The 15921-nt window shown below is 41.7% G+C and overlaps 1 protein-coding gene across 1 annotated transcript; it reads left to right on the top strand.

Annotated features, from left to right (window-relative positions):
• Positions 1 to 849: 849 nt before the first annotated feature.
• smu1a (SMU1 DNA replication regulator and spliceosomal factor a) lies at positions 850 to 15185 on the top strand. Its single transcript, XM_080415401.1, has 12 exons — positions 850 to 958; positions 2316 to 2526; positions 3520 to 3672; positions 4430 to 4540; positions 6769 to 6897; positions 7141 to 7260; positions 7745 to 7861; positions 11815 to 11942; positions 12540 to 12666; positions 13154 to 13321; positions 13580 to 13732; positions 14591 to 15185. The coding sequence occupies exons 1-12, from the start codon at positions 933 to 935 to the stop codon at positions 14687 to 14689; spliced, it is 1542 nt and encodes a 513-aa protein (XP_080271527.1). The 5' UTR covers positions 850 to 932; the 3' UTR covers positions 14690 to 15185.
• Positions 15186 to 15921: the final 736 nt, after the last annotated feature.

Below are 15921 nucleotides of genomic sequence, written 5' to 3'. Positions count from 1 at the left end.
GATTACTTTTGATGCAGTCTTTTTTCCCCCTAAGGTCTTAAAAGTCCTTATGAATTAAATACACAGACCACAGTGAAAATAAGCTCCTTTAGGGCTTTTTGTGTCATCCTTTTAGCAATCATTGTAAAATCGTACATCTGTACTATTTGCAAACTGTTAATAAAGTAGGCCTATTCAATCAAATATGTTCAGAAGAGCAATTTTAAATATTAAGAGAAGACTGTGGGTTTCCTCGCATGGTGAGAGCTGAACAAAAGATAAACCCTGGGCTTACTACCCCACCACCAGTTCAATCACAGTGGTCAGTAGCTTTGATACAAGACTGTCACATATTATATGACTAAACTTAAAGGCTAAGTTGTCAGGGACATTGAGCTATATTATGGTCAAATGATTTTCTAGACTTTTATTCTGAAAAATGTCTATGCCCCTTCACACTGACTCCGCCTACTGGTTCCTTGTTTGCATCCAGGGTTGCCATGTCTGCTTATTATAAGCGACTGTAGGGCTTGTTTTTCTGTAAAGTTGCTTATTTGGGCTCGTTAAGCCATTTAGTGGTTCTCAAACATTTTCATGGCAAGCACCCCCCATGTCAAGTACCCCCATATAATATGTAATATTTGTTCACAGACTCACCCCCCCCCCATCTGAAAATATTTTGTGCCAGCTGCCAGGGATTTATGTTGATAAAAAATATGTTTTTCCCCAAAATGTTATTATTTTTTTTTTAATAGCAGATCTACAAGCTCACAAGCTACCGGCTTTTTTCAAATAGCCGTAAGCCTAGTCACCTCTTTTGGGCTTGTTTTCATAGACCTGGTTCCTTATTTCTCTCGCAAACCCTGGCAACCATAATTGCGTCCGTGCTGCGTATGCTCGGTTGTTGCTGCTCAACTCAACTCCTTTGCGGTCCTTTTAGATAAACAACCATCATGTCTCTGGAAGTGGAATCAGCGGAGTAAGTTGCGTTTCTAATGTTTTGTAACATCTCTCAATTGCAGTGGTGTTTTCTATGTAACTGGTGCGCGGTTTATCATGGTTTCTGCCACCGAGGCCTACCTCATCCTGCCAGCTAGCACTGTCAGAGCTAATGTGGCTAACCTAGGTTTCAAGCATGATAATGGGACCTCACTCAATGCCGTTTTATTTCTGTGGTGTGTAATGTAGTGCAATGGTTCTCAAGCTGTCTGGGGGTCAGGACCCCAAGGGGGGGGGGGTCCCCAAATGATTTGGGGGGTCCTCAGATGATTGGCTTAACGTTCAACATAGTTTTCTCACTCAACAGTAAACAAACCAACATACAGTATACGTGTATACACAGGGTATCTGCACATTTCTAAAGCGACAACTGAAGGACTTTTAAGACCTTTTTACTAATAATAAGACCATGCATTACTACGTCAAAAGTACTATACTATAACAAATGGTCAAACATTGGCCAAATTGTCAAATATTACCTAAGAAAGAGGCAGACATTGTGAAAATATCTTATCTACAAGCTCACAACGAGCTTGTAGTTCGGCTATTTTCACAATATTAATCAAATTTATCTACCGGTAATCTAATCATTTAATGCCTCAACTCCTACAATTCCAAGTGCTTGTCAGGGTGGGGGGTCCCCAGTTAAAATGTGATTATTTGGGGGGTCAAGGCCTACAAAGTTTGGGACCCCTGTAGTAGAGTGAATGGAAAAGTTACATTACAAATCATTAGCCTGATGTGTGAGATGGTAAAGACGAGAGCGCATAGTAATACATTAGCAACTACAATTTCAATTGTTGTGTATTCAATGAATTGAGTACACAGGAAGGACCCCAATGGAAACGAGTCATAGAGCTTTCTTGGGTTCAATCCGTTTAGCATTGCTTTTGTATTAAACAGCTTTTTTTGCAAACTGTTAATAAAGCATTAAATCAAACAAGCTTTAGATCCAGCACTATTTACTAGTGCTGGATCATGCATTGAAGAAGGCAGGTATTACAAGTACATAAAGTCGAAGTGAAACAGATCGATTATTGGAAAGACAGTGGTTCTCTTTTGTTTTATTTTATTTCAAAGACCCCATAACTCTTGACAGTGTAGAAATAACGAAATGTCAATTTGGTTAAATTTGATCACACTCAGGGTTACACACCTGTTTGTTTGATTGATTGATTGAATACTGTGTTATTAACAAGATTGTTAGTACAGTCAGTATGGGTCCCTGGACCCCACCCTTAGAACCACTATGTGATATTTTTAGGCCTATTTGTATGTGGAAACAAGATGCCATTATCTTGAAAACCATTTGTTAACTCTGTTTTTGTTTTTTGCAGCGTAATCCGTCTAATCATGCAGTACCTGAAAGAGAACAACTTGCATCGGACATTAGCAACCCTCCAGGAGGAGACCACTGTGTCTTTGAATACAGTGGACAGTATAGAGAGCTTTGTGGCAGACATCAACAGCGGCCACTGGGACACTGTCCTACAGGCCATCCAGTCACTCAAGCTCCCAGACAAGACCCTCATAGACCTCTATGAACAGGTCTGTACCTATTCTTAATATTATTCCAAACTATTTTAAAATATTACATCGCCACAACCATTCCACTGACATATCAAATGGACATAACTTTCCTTTAGAGTCTAAAGGAAAGTTATAAAGGTATAAAGATTAGTCCTTCTCACAAACAAGTCCCAAATGTAGGTAGCAAACAAAAAGTTACCAAAAAGTTGAAATTGTGCTTGTTTTTTTTTTATGTACAATAGTCCATGGTTTGCCAAACCAGTTTGAAATTATTGCTTGCCAGCGAAAGGCTAAATTAATTATGTTATAAAATTATTATATTTATAAGGCTGTTTAAATGCCAAAGGGAGCTGTTCCACCACACTGTTTGTTTTATTGTATATTTCCTAGCAGCAGTGACATTCACATGATGCTGTTTCAAATGAGTTATTAAGTGTGACGTGTTGGCACAACACCAGCAACATACCTCTCTACTGAACAATGGCAGCACACTGCTTTCATCTTATCCACTTGTCTTTCTCTGTTGTTGTAAGCCTATTTCACAGAGAAACTGAAGTATTCCCAATGAATTCTTATTTGTACGACAGTGTCCTGCGTCAAACAACTATAAGCACACAACACGTTGCGATGCAACGTATTGTGAGCTTGTAGATCTGCCATTATTAACAAGCTATACCGTCTTATGGCGGACTGATTATAAAATCATGATAACGGGGTGTTCCAAGCTGTTGCTGCTTCTTTATATTGGTAAAAGTTCATAATAAACAACAGACATTTTATTTTATCTGTTTTTGCTGTACTGTACTGAAATTGAACCGAATTGTGACTTAGAAACCAAGGTGAAGGTATGTACCCAACTGTTTGTACCGTTACACCCCTAAATATATAAATATATTACAATACATTCCCACAACCCCAGTGGATTTCATACCTGTCGAGACCACAGTTAACTGCCATCACTCACTGGAATTACTGCTCTCTAAGCTGAGGCTGTGCTGTTTTAATCCCCAGGTGGTGTTGGAGCTGATTGAGCTGAGAGAGCTGGGTGCAGCCCGTTCACTACTCAGACAGACAGACCCCATGATCATGCTGAAACAAACCCAACCAGAGAGATACATTCACCTGGAGAACCTGCTGGCACGCTCATATTTTGATCCCAGGGAGGTGAGTGTGAAACAAGATGGCAAAGAATCAATATGTGAACTTGAAGGTGATGGGTATTAGGTTCAGTTGAGTGAGCAGGTAATTGTTTCAGAGGTCTGCTCAATGTCACTTTGACAGGATGCATGGACCTTTTGATTTGCACATGTCAGGTGTTGTGGAACCTCAATGTGCTGTATTTTGATCATGTGTTTAGGGGAGATGGAGGATAAGGGGTTTGTTGAAAAGGGTGGTCATGGGTTACTTCTGCATTGGTGTCTGTGTACAGTGTGAAGATTTACAGTAGGTTTCTTTCCATGCAGTTAGACTGTCATGACAAAACAGGACCTTTGTAAGAATCTATCCATCTATACTAACGACTACTACACACTACCTTGTGATTTGTTCATGTTATATTCATGTTAAATGTGACATTTATGTGTTAGTCTCAGAAGATGATTGAACATGATTGTTCCTAAATTTCAAACTGAGTTTGGGGAAAAGGCCTTTATATTTTCTCTCCCTCAGCTTTGAGCAGCCTACAGAAGAACATGAATTTTACTTATTGTAAAGTCTGTGTTGGTATTTCTCATCTTTTATGTTGTGGTGTTAGTATGTTTATCAAATAACATGAAGTTACTTAAAAACCACAAGCAATTTTTGCTGTTGGACCTTGTATATGTTTTGTTTTGTCTGTCTTGATATTTTCTCAGGGGGTTAAAAGGTTAAATGAATAAAATGATGGTTGACAGCTCTGTGTTGTCATGTGGTATGTCTCCAGGCCTACCCAGATGGCAGCAGTAAGGAGAAGCGTCGTGCGGCCATTGCCCAGGCCCTGGCTGGGGAGGTCAGCGTCGTGCCCCCCTCTCGTCTCATGGCCTTACTCGGACAGGTAGGTGACATGGAGGTGGCTAATAATAGCACTCGGGCTCATTATACACTGAAAGTTTGTAATGATGCAGATCCACGGCCATAGCTGAATGGTTAACTCTTTACCTGCCTTTTGCCTTTTTTTTTTTGTCATTTAAATTTTTCGTTTATCACAAAGGAAGCAGGAGATAACGCGATGCAAAGATTTTCTGCTCCATTCACTTCAATGTTAAAAAATAAACGGAGACAAAATTCACATTTTACCTATTTTTGCAATGTATTGTCTCTGGCAGGGAAGGGGGTAGATTGTGTATAACTCTGGCAGTTAAAGAGTTAAGAGAGCCTGCCTGGGAAGCCGAAGGTCCTGGAGGTCCCAGGTTTGATTCAAGGCCTCAGCAAGTGTCCCCAAGCATGACACTCACTGCTAACTGCTCCCCCCTCCACACTCTGTGTGGAAGCAATCAGCTGGGTGAAGAAAAAAAAGGCCACAAAAGAAATCCACAAAACAGCTTACAGAGTTCCACAGTGTATACAAACACAAGGTACAATGATAACAGTAGCTAACATAGAGTGCAAAGAGGATATGCAAAGCATGCACTTTTACTAAGTTTAACCTTTTAACTTTTGTTAAAAGGTTAAACTGTCCAGATTGAGTTGTCAATCGTGTCCACATGTGAGAGAAGTCCTTGGCCAGCTTTTCATAATATCTTCATTCATCTGTATCCCATCCCTCACCTCTCAACATTTGGAGTTGACTTTGTTTTTGTGTGCTTCAATGGAGATTTGTTTTAGAGTTGATGAAACATTGCTCCTATGTAGATTTGCACTGCAAAATGCATTTGTTCTGTACACATTCAATGCAAAAGAGGGGTTCACAGAGTTGGAGTTCCTGTTTCTAAAACGTTGTTGATATTTAGTATGAGTTATTGGTTGATATATTGATTCTTGTACCACACCTCCTCAAGTCCATCTGTGCTTATTACCAAGATGTTTTACTGTACCAATTCTTAATAGTTAAATATTGAAATAGAATCCCAATCAATTGTAATGTAAACATTACAAATGTAATAACAAATTCTAAACAACTTCTTATCAGGTAACAACTACATATTCTTGTAACTCATGTCTTGCATTACCAATGCTGGCCAAATCAATCAACTACATGGCAGAAAACACAAGCATCACACATCCCACTACATGCCTGACCTCGCAACAAAAAAAAAACTCCCACAGACGTACAGGGACTGACCTGCCTCACGCTGTCATCCTTGTTTCAATACATATTCATTCGGAATATTTGGAACAGTTTCATTATTCATTTTCCACTATTCATTTTCCACTATCGGCACTATCGGTGCGCCCCCCGTCTCTCCCACAGTGAGCTGAGAGACGCATGCACCGCTGCAGTCAGTGTGTGCACGAACAGAAGCCTGGCTGCCTCCTCTCACTCTCTCAACGCTGGCTAAGTTTATCGTTGCTCGTCAGTGCTGGATGCGCTCTAATTGTCTTCATTATTTCATTTACTGGTTAGCTTAGAAGCTCATTAAAATGGACAAGTCTCTGTGAGCAGTTTGGTTGTCAAAGATAACAGCACTTGAGTGCTCTTCACGAAGGACTGACACGTCAACTTCTATAAAGAATTTTGAAAGCTTGGTGACTGCTCCCCTTTGAACAACACTGAAGCATTACATTTGATGGCCCAATAAATTGTTAAGTGTGTTGTCTTGTTGCCAAGCTAATTCTAATTGATGGCTAGATTATCCGGTCTAGAGAGCATATGGAAACGGTCCTTGTGCGTGCATATTATGTATGAGGAAATTACCGGATATAGAGTAGGTGGCATCTTGACGGGATGTCACTGGTTAACATTTGGAATAGAAATGAGGCTTCCCCCTCAGCCATCAGTCAGCACAGTTTCAGTTGATATGGAAATACTTTGACTGTGATCAGGAGTAAATAACTTAGATGCTGTTGTGCACAACACACGCAAAATCAACTATATTTTCACATCAGAAATGTACATGTATAAAGATTGAAGTATGTGTGTAGCATATTTTTCATCCACGAATAAATCTCTTTCAGAATGTGAATAAAGTCGTAAAGGCTCAATCCCGGATTGGCCCTAAATATTTGATTGGGACTTTAAGGCACGTGAACCAAAGGAGAACTCCATTCAGTATGACCACAACTGCAGTTGCCTGGGCATGACGGAATATACCTGCTTGATTTTCTTGCTCTCCTCTCCTACAGTCTCTCAAGTGGCAGCAGCACCAGGGTCTCCTGCCACCTGGTATGACCATCGACTTGTTCAGGGGTAAGGCTGCCGTCAAGGACGTGGAAGAGGAACGCTTCCCTACACAGCTTAGCAGACACATCAAGGTACCTGCCCTGTATTGTAATGTGACCGCCAGAAGGGAATGTCAGCTCATGGCTGATTTTTATTCAATCTTTTCAAGACGTTGGTGTGCATATAAATTAGATTTATTTGGGTCTGGGTCAAAAAAAATATGCCTTCTTTACTTGTTTACTTTACTTACTAAAAGACCCATCCTGACAGGGTTAGCTTTCCCACATTCGAGTATGAGTGACTGACTTGTTCTACTGTCTTGCCTTCCTCCGCAGTTTGGACAGAAGTCCCATGTGGAGTGCTCCCGTTTCTCCCCTGATGGTCAGTACCTTGTGACTGGCTCCGTAGACGGCTTCATTGAGGTCTGGAACTTCACCACTGGCAAGATAAGAAAGGTGATGAATGCGTGTAATAGGGGTGAATCGTCCCATTAATTGATCTACAGGAAATGTATCATATACAGTTTGAGTCATCAAATGAACGGTTTAGTGATTTATTAGAAGTTATCTTATTGACTGCTGGGTAAATGTATATAGAGATTTTAAGATGACTGCTTGAGTTGAGCCCTAGCGTGTATTTATAGGGGCTCATACAGCATTCATAGGGACACGGTTACTTATAGTCATCCTATAGCTTACTAGCTCTTGTATTTGATTCCTTTTCTCCTTATTTGTCCTTGTCTGTAGTAGACCTATTTCTTTTCATCATGTCATACCAAAATCAATTTCTACTAGATGTGGTAATGAAGATTGATAATATAATACTCCCTTATTCTATACATTTGTGGTAATGCTTCTTTTCCCCCTCAAAATAAATTTCCAAATGGTCATGCATATGATTTCAGCATGGTGTTGATGGTATTTGATCTGTTTTCAATAGGATCTGAAATACCAAGCTCAGGATAACTTTATGATGATGGAGGATGCCGTACTGTGTATGTGCTTCAGTCGAGACACAGAGATGTTGGCCACCGGAGCCCAGGACGGCAAGATCAAGGTCTGTAGACAGTTTACAGTTTATTATCTTTGCTGTTTTGACAATATTCAGAACTGGTTGCTGATGGTGTTGGTCTTTATTTAAAAATGGTCTTTAGTCATTATTATTTTCATTAAACTCTGTCTATTATTTTAATTTACTTGCAATTCCTTCCCATATCCTCCTATAATTCTAGTAACCTCTGAGACCAAACCTGTGAAGCCAAACCTCTGAGCCCAAACATTTTCCTGCCCGGTTCTCCTCAGTGCCTGGAGCTATTGATCTCAAATTGCGCACAGCCATTCACCATTATGATGCGCGTCGGACTGCGAAGCCCGTTTTTTGATATCACTAAATCTCAGCTGTTTATTCGCATTTTTATGTCAAAAATTGTTCTGCCCGGTTCTCTTCAGTGCCTGGAGCTATTGCTCTAAAATTGCGCACAGCCATTCACCATTACCATGTGCATGGAACCCGTTTTTCGATATCACTAAATTCGCTTTTTTATGTCAAAGAATGTCGCCATGCTCCTATCTACAGCCCCACTGCTTTACACTGTTGAGCGAACACTCGCCTCCACGGCCGTGTATGCGCGGACACACACGTGCGCATGCACGTTCGGGAGGCACGTGTCAAAATGTACATTATTTGTGTTCGCGGAACTTCGCGCGACGGCCGCTTGTGTGTGTTCGCGATGGGGGACAGCTCTGGCCGAGGTGTGTGTGTGTGTGTGTGTCTGTGTCTGTGCATGTACCGTGTGTGTGTGAGCGCTCGCAACGGGTCGTGCGCGTATGTGTGTTAGATGTACCGTTGTCTGTGTCTGGCCGCATGAGAATGTACCGCATGTGTGTGTGTGAGAGCGCTCGCAACGGGTCGCGCGCGTGTTGAACGTGCTTCGCCCAAGTTACGTGTGTGTGTGGCGGGGGGGAAGGCTCTGGCCGCGAGGATGTACCGTGTGTGTTTGTGCTCGCGCTGGGTCGCGAGCGTGTGTTGCTTATGCTGGCTGGAGAGAGAGAGGGGGGAGAGAGAGAGAGAGAGAGAGAGAGGGGGGGAGGGAAAGAGCCCACAACTTCTCCGTGCTGTGTGTGTGTGAGAGAGAGTGTGTGCATGAAATGCACTGCAATCCTTTCGTGCAAAGGTGGTAGCACGTCGCGTTTAAGTAAATCTCTCCACCAGAGACACAAAAGTTGATCTCATCTAGCCATGGCACCATGTCGAGTCTCCGAAAATCTGTACAAGCTAACGATGCGGCCGTTTCACTATCTCGCCCCTAAACACGGTCGCCCCGGATCACACCGAACGGTCTGGGGTGAGCAATCGGTGCCTAATGGACCCTTCGCTAAACCCCACCCCAAAAGCGATTGTCCAATGCCAGCTTAGCAACCGTTGTTAGCCTGGCATAGGTCTGGCAAGCTTTCGTCACCTGCCATAGCTGTCAATGTTATATCGCCCGCACACACACAATCATTTGCAACATAATGGCAAGAATAGGAATACCACGATAACGTAATGGTGACCATGAACCACGTACCCAAACCCGTTGGAGGCTGCTTTTCCCAAACTGAAATCTGCACTTGTCTTAAATCTGCTGTGTTGTTGAACACATACACAGCTTAACGTCGGGAAAGTTACACGACTCACTCGCCCAGGTGGTGTCAATAATAGGCTACTAATCACCGTAATCGTAACACAATTCAGAATCGCAGTGCTGCCTGTTTCGGATTCCGCACGTTAAAGTATATTAATTCATTTCTTCGTCTATGTATTAACTGCTACTGCAGTCCCTGCGGTACATGAAAACTCCTGTTACAGTCAAGGATCACCTTCAACCTGGTGTTTGCACTTTCTCCATTTACGGTCTGTACATCTATATTAACGTTCAGATTTTAAATATAAAGTGCTTAGCCCATGGCCACGGATGTTACAATTATGCACGGGACTCTCAAAAGTACCCGTATATTCTGTGTTGTTCAATGAAAAGCATTTTAATCCGATCAGTGGCCATTTTCTTATAATGTATTCGAGTGCAATACACCTACCAACCGATAGGGTCACTCATATGGAGAAAATGGCCACCGATCAGATTAAAATGCTTTTTATTGAACAATACGGATGATACAGGTACTTCTGAGAGCCCGTATATACATGTAACATCCGTGGCCATGGGATAAGCATATATATTTGAAATACGAACGTTTATGTAGATGTACGGGCCATAAATGGAGAAAGTGCAAACACCAGGTTGAAGTTCATCCATGACGGTCGTGACAGTCGACCGTCGTGTATCCATGGCTATTACTCCCTCTAACATTTCCCATGTTTTTAGTTTATTGAAATAATGTCATGCACATTTGTCCAGTGCATAGCCTACTGCAGGCCTTGTTGACTAGATTTAGAAGAGAAGTCAATGGGTGAGAAGCCGAGATTGCCAGGCGCTGCCAGGCCTGGGTGTGACTAACTTCGCACCACCAGTCACAGAGTGGAGTGGGTGGGGCTTAGCGAAGGGTCCATTGTGTCGCCCCTAAACACGGTCACCCCGGATCGCAACGAATGGTCTAGGGTGGGCGATCTGCTTCTAAACAGGTGGAGAGCGTTTATTTGTTAAGGACGCCCATGCATTCTCCACTGTTGAACGTGCATATCTGCATGCACATAATTATATTGTTGTTGTTAAGTTGCAATAATAGTTGTACAAGTTGTAATAACAGTGTTGTATAATTATTTTGCTGTAGTAATCAATTCATTATAATATAAGTACAATGAATGACAGAATATATATATATATATGTATATATATATGTATGTATGTATGTGTATATATATATATATATATATATATATGTGTGTATATATAATATATATATATTGTGTGTGTGTGTGTGTGTGTGTGTGTGTGTGTGTGTGTGTGTATAATTCCACAAACCTCCCTCTGAGCCCAAACCTCTGAGCCCAAACATATTACTGCCCGGTTCTCCTCAGTGCCTGGAGCTATTGATCTCAAATTGCGCACAGCCATTGACCATTACCATGTGCATGTGACTGCGAAGCCCGTTTTTCGATATCACTAAATCTCAGCTGTTTATTCGCATTTTTATGTCAAAGAATGTCGCCATGCTTATGCTGGCTGCTCAAACTGCGCATGCGTCGCATCTACAGCCCCACTGCGTTACACTGTTGCACACACAGAACACTCGGCTCCGCGGCCGTGTATGCGCGGACACGCACGCACGTGTGTTCGCGACGGGGGACAGCTCTGGCCGCATGAGGGTGTGTGTGTGTGTGTGTGGCGGGGAAACGGCTCTGGCGGGGGGGGCCGCAACGGGACACGCGGAGGGGAGGGGAGGGACGGGACGGGACGTGCGGGGAGGACGCACGACAGGACGTGCAATAACCCCACGTTTGCAACTACTTTTGCCTGCGCACTTCACCGGGTATGGTCTAGTGTTAATTAATTGTAATAAGGCCACTTATTACAATGGTTTGTCAAGTATTTGCCTGATGAGGTATCCTGGACTCGATTTACCTATATGTATTACTTTGGCACAGAGTCTGTGCCACAGACCGGCAAGATCTTGACAATGGTTTGTCAAGTATTTGCCTGATGTTGAGGTATCCTGGACTATATTTACCTATATGTATTACTTTGGCACAGAGTCTGTGCCACAGACCGACTTGTAATGCCACAGGGTCAAGCCTGGCTGGGTCATTATCTTTGTTGCATGCGATATCCTTCTCTTACTCTCTTTTCTGTTATTACTTATGAGGGGTGCCCATGAAAAGTCCACTACTCGAATAGCCAGCCGGCGATTCTATAAAAAAAAGAAAAACGGGAAGATGACATGCAACGAGCCAACCCAACTTGAAAAGTCTCATTACTACTCCTCTACTAAAAAGAAAAAAAGCACATCCCTACAACTAACCATTTTGCAATGTAAAAATGTTTGAAACATTGCATACTTTCTCTGTTTCTGTAGGTATGGAAGATCCAGAGTGGTCAGTGTCTGAGGCGCTATGAGCGAGCTCATAGTAAAGGAGTGACGTGTCTGAATTTCTGCAAAGACAGCAGCCAGCTGCTCAGTGCCTCCTTTGATCAGACCATCAGGTAACACTTTTACCTCGTCTCACCAGAACTTAACCCATTTAGACCTGAGGCTGATTCTACAAATGTACTCAGTTTTCTGAAAAATCAGTAGTGCTCAAACTTTTTCATGTCAAGGTACCCCCAAAATGATATGTATTTGGCCACAGACCCCCATCTCAAAATATTTTGTCCCAGAAGCAAAGATTTGAGTTGAAAATGCTCGCTTTAAAAAAATTATATATTCAAAGTTCTGCAAAAATTTTCAAAAATGCCATATCTACAAGCTCATTTTTGAATAGCCAAATTATAAAATAGTGGTTAAAGTGGTTATATCTAAAGTGACACAGATGCTTTCCCGGTTGTAATTGGTTAAACTTGGGTTGCGCATTGTCACCCACTGAAAAAGCTGATCTATAAGCTCACAACTCATCGCATTGTGACCTTGTAGAAATGCTATTTTGTTGCGCCAAGTATAAAACGGGTATCACTCTTCCAACATGCCAACCCATTTTTCTACATTGGAATCTAATTCGGTTGAATAAAGACAATCTGGTACCCAACTAATCAAGTTAATGACGATGCCGACAACCTTCAACATTTTCTTGCGTTTCCTGTCAGGGTCCATGGGCTGAAGTCGGGCAAATGTCTGAAAGAGTTCCGCGGTCATTCCTCTTTCGTTAATGAGGCCACCTTCACACCTGATGGACACCACGTCGTCAGTGCCTCCTCTGATGGAACGGTCAAGGTATGGAAGCAAACTACTTTGTGAGATTGTTAGATGTACCATCAATCACACACCAGTGTGTTTATCAGGTGTATTGAAGATAGTATTCTGATCAAGGCTACTGCCAATAAACCTTGGAATACCTGTTTGTGTATTTGCCTTCACAATTCAATTGTAAGTGTTCATAATAAGGTTACCTTTGTACCGCAATATGAAATGGGAATCATTCTTACACGCAGGCATTATTGAAAACTTCCAAGTTGGTTTATTCAGGACTTATTACTTTTTAACTTTTAAGACCACGTCAAATGTGATGTGTTTAAAAATAGTTCAGAATTTTTGCTTCAAGAAGTTTCTTTGTAAACTACCTGACAGAGTATTACTGTGTATTTACAAACTTCTATGTAGGCTCATACAGAGTGGATAAGGTGAAGGTAAAGTGACCGTACCTCCTCATTACACTTCATGTATTCTCTCTCCTGTGTTAAACCCTGTGTGTATGTGTTAGGTCTGGAATATGAAGACCACAGAATGCACCAACACCTTTAAGTCTCTGGGCACATCAGCCGGTACAGACATCACTGTCAACAACGTCATGCTGCTGCCCAAAAACCCTGAGCACTTTGTGGTGTGTAACCGTTCCAACACCGTGGTCATCATGAACATGCAGGGACAGGTCAGTACAAGTGGGATTACTCTGTTGGACTCTTCGTTGGTCCCATTCTTTCTTTTCGATTAAGCATTTTTCTTTTATTGTAAGTCTTCCAAGTCACTGTATATAAAAGGAACATAGTCATTTGAAAGGTACACATTTCCTGTACTTAAAAGGAACATAGTCATTTGAAACCTATACATTTCCTGGTCACTGCTTGAATAATGTTTTAAGTTGTCGTACTATGTCACCTCTGACTCTAACTCTACATGTGTTGTGCAGATTGTGAGGAGTTTCAGCTCGGGTAAGAGAGAAGGTGGTGACTTTGTGTGCTGTACCCTGTCACCCCGTGGTGAGTGGATCTACTGCGTAGGAGAAGACTTTGTGCTCTACTGCTTCAGCACAGTCACCGGCAAACTGGAGAGAACTCTGACGGTACGTACCACACAGATGAATGGAGACATGAAAAAAGTGCAGCCCTTTTAATCTTGATGTGCACCTGAAGGTCGAGACAAGAGGGTTGTTTCAGAATTATAACCTTGCTATGCTACTTGGCTGTTGCATAGAATTGCAGGTTTTCAAGAGAATGGTTTGTAGCTCCCTGAGTGTTTGTTATTTTGTCCATTAAATGTAATTTGTATGTTAATGAATGCATCCAGGAGAGTTTTAGAGATGTTGACAGCACAGATGCCGTGCACCGTCTGCTATCATTGTGTTCACTGGAACGTAGCGCACGGCTTGGAACAGAGCAATTACAAAATGGATTACAAAACTTTTCAAATTCAGATAAGATTTCCCTGAAGATTTATTTTATATTCTACGCATTTGAAAGTTCCAACAAATTGACTCATTGTGGAATGAGACTACTCATTTCAACTTGTTAAGTATTCCATGCTTGGAATTTTTAAGTATTACATCAAAGGTGTTTAGACTAGTTGATGTATTAGACTCCAACTTTGTCTCTCTTGTCTGCATTGCTTGCTGCATGTTTGAATATTTGGCAGCACACTACAGTAAATGTATAGTCATTCAAATTATTCAGACTCATTTCCCAGCTCTACTTACTTGCTTGTAGACTGCAGTCTGCCCTGGATAATTAAATGGTTGGAGTATGGCATAAACAGTGCCAGGGTTATAGGTTTGATTCCACACTCAGGGCTCACCCATGCTTAAATAAAAATGCTACATGTGTGGTTTCCTTCTGAGGCACTTCTGTTTGATGTATATAACTTTTCAATAAGCCCGGCTTATTCATCACATCCTCTGCCTCCTATCCCCACCTATCCCCACCAGATCCATGAGAAGGATGTGATTGGCATCGCCCACCACCCTCACCAGAACCTTATTGGCACCTACAGTGAGGATGGCCTGCTGAAGCTCTGGAAACCCTGAGCCTTAATGACCCTGGACCAGCCAAGACGTTCCACCCACCTCCCTCCTTACGAACTGTGCTACTATGCTCACAGCATACATCACAGCATGATGTTTGTTTTGTTCTTTTCACATAAACTATTCTCTTTTAAGATAAAATGGACTGAAGCTTTGATGACTCCCACAGAAAGTTTAATTCACAAATGTTTTTTTTTCTTTTTTTAATCCTACCTTTTTTGTAAAAACGTTTTATTTTGTTTTTGTATTAGGGTTTGTTTTTTCAATAACATCTGGTTGGATAGATTTTTGTTTGATGCCAGCTTTTTTTTACTGTCATGAAAAGAAGTAACAAGGGCTGTAATTTTGTCTTCATAGTGTGAAAGTATTCCCTGTTCCCCTTTTACCTTTCCAGATGTAAAGAACTGTAAAGTACTGGTAATACACGTGAAAACCCTGAATGTTCCTCTTGTAATATTTCTTGTCTGTGTCATTAAACTATGTAACCAGATGCTTTTAACAGTGAAAGGTGTCCTTATAGTCATGGAGGTTGGCATGTATTAATGTAAGCGCCAGTGTGAAAACGTGGTTGGATCGAGTGAGTATTAGGAACCAAGTGTTAGTATAGTAAACTGAACTGGAGCAGAGGTACTGTAGGTTAAATAATGGATGGAGCTGAGGGGTTTGCAGGGGTGTTTCCAGGCAAAGGCAGACTGTATGATAGGAAGAGTTTGGCCAGATTACATTCTGGTTTCTGGACATGCAGAAATATAAACATGAAATAACACATGCATATATATATTATTTCTCAAAACTGCTCTGGACATTCAATATTCAGATACATGTAAAATACTCTGTTGTAACTGATGCTGTGAAATGCGATTGGGTGATTCAGTGGATTCTGGGTGCTCACTGATGTTTGGTGGTGAGATAATAGTTGAACACCTCGAGAAGATGAGAGTTCTCCAGAGCTGCTGGGCTGGCTTACAGCAATGTAGGACTGTTACTTGGCTCCTGTTGGGCCGTTTGCACTTGGCACTGTCTGCCTTGCCCCCAATAGAACTGTCTTGTAGCAACCACAAGAGGTCGCAATTAACTATATCGCTTATTCATAATGATCAATTTGCTTCCCAGGGTAACAGGGTTTACATACAAGTCAACTCTCTAATCTCCAATTATGTCATTAACCATTTTGTAACTTTTGTAAAACAAGTTGTACTACAGTATGTCTGGTGATGACTATGGGATGTAGAGGT

The sequence above is a fragment of the Gymnoscopelus braueri genome (assembly GCF_963280865.1).
Source record: "Gymnoscopelus braueri genome assembly, chromosome: 20".
Taxonomy (NCBI): domain Eukaryota; kingdom Metazoa; phylum Chordata; class Actinopteri; order Myctophiformes; family Myctophidae; genus Gymnoscopelus; species Gymnoscopelus braueri.
This window is presented reverse-complemented; position numbering and strand designations above follow the sequence as displayed.